The 7,493-nt window shown below is 43.4% G+C and overlaps 1 protein-coding gene across 1 annotated transcript in view; it reads right to left on the bottom strand.

The window, feature by feature from the left end:
* LOC121877765 (probable G-protein coupled receptor B0563.6) overlaps nt 1–7,164 on the bottom strand; it is a 14,163-nt gene extending 6,999 nt beyond the window's left edge. The window contains 3 exon segments of the mRNA XM_042383623.1: nt 526–795; nt 2,109–2,266; nt 6,981–7,164. Of these exon segments, the coding sequence (XP_042239557.1) occupies nt 526–795; nt 2,109–2,266; nt 6,981–7,164 (612 nt within the window).
* Nucleotides 7,165–7,493: the final 329 nt, after the last annotated feature.

Genomic DNA, 7,493 nt, shown 5'->3' with positions numbered 1-7,493 from the left:
GTGAACTGTGACCCCAATGACCTGTGACTTCTTTATGGTGACCTGTGACCCCAATGACCTGTGACCTCTTTATGGTGACCTGTGACCCTGTGACTTCTTTATGGTAACCTGTGACCCCATGACCTGTGACCTCTTTATGGTGACCTCATGACCTTATTCAACCCTTAAATTCCTCCCCTCTGTTTCCCCTAATGTATCACGTTGACCTTTCGTCGTTTGACCTCTGACCTTTTTATAGCCACCTTATTGGAATAGGTTAGGTTAGGTTACATTCCTTGTCCTAACCTAACCTAACCAACTCAACAAGTGTATTTCTATATATTGTATGACCTGTTAGTGACCTTGTTTGACCTTCCAATGACCCAACCTGACCATACCTCATCCCACACCACCCTCCAATCTCCCCATCAGGCCCCACATCATCCTCCAATCACCCCATCTGACCCCACCTGACCCCACATCACCCTCCAATCACCCTACCTGACCCCACCTGACCCCACATCACCCTACCTGACCCCCTCTTACCTTGTTAGTCATCTTCCGCCTCTTCTCACACACAGCCTTGTAGGTCCGGATTATCCTGACGTTGAGGTAGACAAGTATGAGCGCCGGGACCAGCTTGAACGCGAGCTCCAGCAGCCACTTGTACGCCTGGAAGTATATCGAGTCCACCAGCCAGCCATTCACCTCCTTCGTATGGACCACTGAATCTGTAGGGGTGACGGAGGCGATGTAGAAGGTGGTGGTTGTGAGTGGTGAGTGGTGAGTGGTGAGTGGTGGTGGTGAGTGGTGAGGTTGGTGATGGATGATGGTGGTGATGGTGATGGTGGTGATGGTGGTAGTAGTAGTGGTGATGGTGGTGGTGGTGGTGATGGTGGTGGTAATGGTGGTAGTAGAAAGGGAAAAGGATGGTGATGGTGGTGATGGTGATGGTGGTGAATGGTTGAAGGTGGTAGCGACTCAAGCACTGTAGAAGGGAGTGATGATGATGATGATGATGATGATGATTGATGATGAAAGAGACACCTGACTACACACTCTATAACGCCATTGATCATCAAAGACACAACTAAAATGATCCTCTGTGACCATCGACAGGTATGTGGCGAGACGAGGGAAGTGAATTTCAAAGGGATTTAGACACTTTGAGAAGGAGAGAGAGAGAGAGAGAGAGATAAGAAGGAGACAGTAAAAGGTAGACAGACAGACAGACAGACAGACAGACAAACAGGCAGACAGACAGACAGACAGACAGACAGACAGACAGACAGACAGACAGACAGACAAAAGGGTGACAGACAGACAGACAGACAACAGACAAACAGGCAGACAGACAGACAGACAGACAGACAGGAGAGACAGTGCACAGACAGACAGGCAGACAGACAGACAGACAGACAGACAGACAGACAGACAGACAGACAGACACATCATAACACACACGCCATTACAGTCTTCTTCACACCTTTCCTCTTCTTATTAATCCTCTCTCTCCCTCCTCCCTATTCTCATAACTGTTTTGTCTATTTGTCTCTCTTCTCGACTTTCTTATCACTTTCACTCCCTCTATTCTACCCTTCTCTTTGCGTCTCACTTCTCCTTCTTTCTAATTTCTCTCCATTTCGTGTTCTCTCTCTCTCTCTCTCTCTCTTCCCTTTCATCCATCACGAGAATATTGGTCACTTCCCCTTTTCCATCTTCCCCTTTTTCTACCTCTTCCTCTTTCCTCACTCTTCCTCTTCCTCCTCTTTCCTTCCTCTTCCTCCTCTTTCCTTCCTCTTCCTCCCCCTTCCTCTTCTCCTTTCATTACTGTAATCCCTCAGTCTCTCTTGCCAACTAACCCCTGTTCAAGAAGAATATGGTGGTGATGGTGGTGATGGTGGTGATGGTGGTGATGATGGTGGTGATGGTGGTGGTGATGGTGGTGGTGGTGGTGTGGTAGTGGTGAGTGATGTTGGTGGTGGTGGTGGTGATGGTGGTAGTGATGGTGGTAGTGATGGTGATGGTGGTGGTGATGGTGGTGGGGTGAGATTAACAGTGACATGACTCCTTTCTGTCAAACCCCTTCCCCCTTTGCACTCCTGTATCCCTACAGGTGACATGGGCTAGGAACAGGTAGGGGCTATAGAGGAAAAGGTGGTGATAGGGATGACTGAGACGGTCACATAGGCTCTAGTAGTGCCACATAGGTTCCTCGCCTGGGCCGGGTAACACACTGAGATGAAGCGTTCCACCGTCAGAGCCAGCAGCATCACCACGCCGATACCTGAAGGAGGGAGAAGGTCAGATACGTAGTCAGATAATAGCATAAGTGAGATGACAGAGAGAGAGATAGTGTTTTTAAGTAATTTCATATCTATGTATTTTTTTAGGAATAAATATTTGATCTTAATTATTCCGTCGATATTTTCACCCATGGCGTCCCGTGTTCGTGTCCTATGTTGAACTATAAATGCCTGAATCCTGTCTATGTTAACATGTACCAGTAAGGACGGAACATCACACGACGGGGAGTTTATTGCCGTAAATGTTATCTTGATTCTCTTTTGTTTTCACTTTTTATAGTTTTGACTTTACTGGTTTTAGTGTTTATAGTTCGAGCAAATCCTCTTATTGTTTTTTTTCCTCGCTCGATTGGTTCAGTACACACACACACACACACACAGACCGCACGCAATTCAGTTATCTGTGCTTATGGATGCTACAGACTGTCAACAAGCGTTCATCTGTCAACAAGGACTATTTAACAGGACGGGTAAGTGTTCAAAATGTGACCGAGAACAAACAGACAGTGAACAAGAAATATGAACCTCCTCCGCCATTAACCTTAAATTTATATAGTTTTCATAAACATTATATATTTTAGAGGTTAATCTATATTCTAAGACCTGGGTATTTTCTATTATTTTTTTTATAACATGCTTCAATGTTGTTCCATATTATTCCTGTAATGATGTGTTATATTTACTATTATATAATCTAGTCACCTTACCCTGTGCTGTTAAGGTTTTAACTGTCATTATTTATTCAAGCCCATCTTATTTCTTCATTTAGTACTGTAACAAGCATTCTTTGTTTCTCTAACGATCATCTGCATCGTTAAACGACCCATGTTCACTGGCTTGTTCAGTGGAGGAGAGGACCTTAAATATAGTACCCACCAGTAGACGGAGTTCAGTCCAGTCTTCTTGTCATTCAGTCCACGTTCTTTTTAGTGACATCCGTCACCTGTTACATATACTTTATTTTATTTCTGTGTTGTTCCTGTCGCCACCAATGTGGTATATCTATGTGAGTACCTATTTATGTCTCTTATGTGTCCATCAGTGCTTGCTTAGTTACATTTAAGTAATTCAGTGTTGTTTCACGATAGTTAATTTCAGTGTTAGTTATTTTATATGTTTATGCAGTGTTAACGTAATCCAGTGCTTTATTTTTATCCTATATATTTAAGCAGTTCTTTTGATGTTTCGATGTTTTAGTATCATTTGTGTCTTAAAAGTTTCGATAGTGAATCAATTTGTTGTGACAGCCTACGAGGCTCTTTACTGTGTTAGTATGTAATTTAATCAAATTCTTAAAGGTTTACTTTATTTATTTTATTCCCTTTTGATTTAATTCACTTTTTTTGTTTGGTTACGACTAGAACCTGGATATTAAAGTAAATTAGAGGCAGAACAATGTATATAGACATCGATGATTTATATATTAGTATTTATTGTAGAGTATTAAGTATGTATGTATGTATGTATGTATTATGTATGTATGTATTTATGTATGTATGTATGTATGTATGTATGTATGTATGTATGTATGTATGTATGTACGTATGTATGTACGTATTTATGTATGTATGTATGTATGTATGTATGTCCCTACCTCCTTATCTATCTATCCATCTACCTATCTATCTATCGAATCACCTCCATAAATAACAGCCAATTAACATCGTTCATCTACGTCAGACGACCAAGACACTCCCCTGCTTGAGAGTTTGGCCATTAATATTCCTCCTGCGTCAAATTCTGTGTTCTCATTGGCCAGGATACTATGTCGTAAATTTTCCTGTGACTGCCGAGACATAAGGGGATACCAACCCATGTCTCTGATGCATTTAGTTAAGGAAGATAATTTAGTGGGGCTTAAGAGTCCTAACCTAACCTAACCTAACCTAACCTAACCTAAACTAAACCAACCCAACCTAAACTAACGTAACCTAACCTAACCTAACCTAACCTAACCTAACCTAACCTAACCTAACCTAACCTAAACTAACGTAACGCAACGTAACCTAACCTAACCTAACCTAACCTAACCTAACCTAACCTAACCTAACCTAACCTAACCTAAATATACACATCAAGTGTCTGTCTGCACCGTTTTGCAACAGGAGAAGATAAACAAGTTAACTGCAACGTTGCAGAGTGAGTGGCAACAGGGAGACGATAAATTGCAGGAAATTGCAAATCAAGTTGACTTTATTGGGTTTCATTCAATAAATTGTTTATATTATCCTATTAGTGTTGACAGAGTAAGGGTGATGTATTGGTTGACTGATGCCGGACAAATAGCGTTGGTGTTCTAGTAATAATAGTAGTAGTATTAGTATTATTATTATTATTATTATTATTATTATTAGTAGTAGTAGTAGTAGTAGTAGTAGTAGTAGTAGTAGTAGTAGTAGTAGTAGCCGCACTGCACAACATCAAGATCAAGTGTCCAAGGTTTGCAATGTATGTTGAAAACTCGTATAGGAATCCATCAGACCTCTACATAGTAAACAACAAGGCTCTAAGAGGTGATACCATCCTACAGTCGACCGAGGGAACAACACAGGGGACCTGTTGCAATGGCAATGTACAATAGGCCTATCCGTGCTCCAATACACAATAAAATTTTGAAACAACTGAGGTCAAGCAAGTGGCGTACGCAGATGACCTTACAGGAGCAGGAAAAGTGGAGGACATCAAAAGTGGTGGGACCTGGTAACATCACGAGGTCCTAAATAGGGTACCACCCAGACGCAAGCAAGTCCTTCCTCATCGTGAAGCCAGAACATTATGAACGGGCAATGGAGGTGTTTGGTGGAAGTGAGGTCAAAATAACAAGGAAGGCCAAAGACACCTAGGGCGGTAATTGCACGACGGACTTCAAGACCGAAACGTAGCAGGAAAAGGTGAATGAGTGGGTCAGAAATCAAGCTCTGTCTGATATTGCTAACACAGAGTCACATGGGGCTTTTGCTGCATTCACCCCTGGAGTCAAGCATCGTTGGAACTACCTGATGCGTACTATCCCTGATATCGGACCCCTCCTCCACCCTCTGGAAGAAGCTATTAGCGTCAATTTCATTCCCAAATTAGTGAAGCACCCTCACTTATCCCCAGCAGAAAGAGCACTCCTTGCACTACCACCGAGATTGTGAGGAATGGGATTGACCAATCCAGAGGAGATTGCTGCCACCGAACATCAAAATTCACTTAAGCTCACGGCAGCCCTCATGGACCACATAATAGCTCAGAACGCAACAGGGGAGGTGGATACCAGTGAAGTAAACAAGATTCGAAGGTCCATTACGACAGAACGACAGCACAGACAAAGTGATAAGTTGCAGCAACTGTTGTTGTAGGTACCAGAGAATTTGAAAAAGTAGCTATAGCGCAGGAGGTGCGCATCGAACTGGCTAACTACGTTACCGATAAGGGCAAATGGTTTCAGTCTCAATAAACAAGAATTTACAGATGCCAATGCTCTAAAGTACGGTAGGCCAGTAGAAGGTTTGCCCTCCCAATGCGTGTGTGGCTCTTCCTATGACGTCGATCACGCCATGGTGTGCAAGAAAGGGGCTTCATATGCATGAGGCATGACAAAGTAAGGGACCTCACAGCAAACATGTTGAAGGAAATCTGCCGGGATGTCATGGTAGAACCGACCCTCCTTCCATTGGACGATGAGATTTTCCAACACAGGACTTCAAACACATCAACGAAGCCCGTGTTGACGTCAGTGCTCGAGGATTCTGGACGCCTTCTTAGACATCAGGATTTTTATCCCATGGCCGCATGTCACCGTAACTTAGCTCTCGATGCTGCACACAGGAGGAACAGAACGACAAGATAAGGGCATATGGGAGAGAATTCAGAACGTTGATCAAGGCAGCTTCACTCCTCTAGTGTTCACAACCTCTGGTGGGATGGGACCAAGTGCAAGATGTTTCTTCGCCAGACTCACGGAGGTGATCTCCGAACAAGCAGCAGCCCAGAAGTTATGTTACAGCCTGGATGAGATGTCGACTGTCCTTCTCTCTCCTTAGGCCTGCTTTGCTCTGCCTCAGGGGAACGAGAGCATCGGCCCCAAAGCCGACAACAGTTGCAGATATTGACTATGAGGCAACAGTCACTGAATGCCGCATAGATCTGCGGCTCAACTAACTCAACACAGATAGGATAGCTGCTTGTGTATTAGGATATTTAATATTAAGGTAGTAGTAGTGGTAGTAGTAATAGTAGTAGTAGTAGTAGTAGTAGTAATAGTAGTAGTAGTAGTAGTAGTAGTAATAGTGTGTAGTAGTAATAATAGTAGTAGTAGTAGTAGTAGTAATGAAATCCTTGATATTATGACAAACCTAAATGTTACCTGAAATAAGATTCTCAAAAATTCGTGTCATTTTCATCTTTTCTTCCTCAAAACTGTGAATAAAAGAGACAACTCGTGACGTTAAAGCTGCCAGTGTAATCTCGCCACAGTTTACGGCACACCCTCTCTCTCTCGGCGCTGTAACCTTAAGTGAGCCAGTTAGGTACATTCTTATACCTACAGTTAACGGCACAAAGTTCAGCTTAGGGTTGGTTCACAATGTAATAGTCGTAGTAGTAGTAGTAGTAACACCACCACATTAACTCACACACCCAGGTAAACTCAGGTAAACCTATTAATTACCATCATAATAAGACACAGGTAACGCCAGAGGGGTCACTTACCTATGCAGGAGTTCCCAAAGTAGAGAACGACGTGAGCATGGAAGGCGGCCAGGTAATAGGAGCTCCACACTCCTCCTTCGTGTGTCAGGACTCGGTGGGTGAAGGGGATGGCACACAGGAGAGCGAAAGAGGCGGCCGCGTATCCTGCAGGAGGGAAGGAGAGAGAGAGAGGGGTTGTGGTCATGCTGTATTGTGGGTTGAAACTACTGTACCTAAGCCACAAATATTCATACAGACACATCCTCAACAACACACACACACACACACACACACACACTCCAGAATGATTACACAAAGAGAATATATTCAGAGCTAAATCTAACTCATTGTCTGAAAACTCATAAATGTGTGTTTGTGTATTGGTGAGTGTGTGTGTGTGTGTGTGTGTGTGTGTGTGTGTGTCTGTGTGTGTGTGTGTGTGCCCGTGTGTGTGTGTGTGTGTGTGTGTGTGTTGTGTGTGTGTGTGTGTGTGTGTGTGCCGTGTGTGTGTGTGCCCGTGTGTGTGTGTGTGTG

Source organism: Homarus americanus, unplaced genomic scaffold, assembly GCF_018991925.1.
Source record: "Homarus americanus isolate GMGI-L3 unplaced genomic scaffold, GMGI_Hamer_2.0 scaffold24523, whole genome shotgun sequence".
Lineage (NCBI taxonomy): Eukaryota > Metazoa > Arthropoda > Malacostraca > Decapoda > Nephropidae > Homarus > Homarus americanus.
This window is presented reverse-complemented; position numbering and strand designations above follow the sequence as displayed.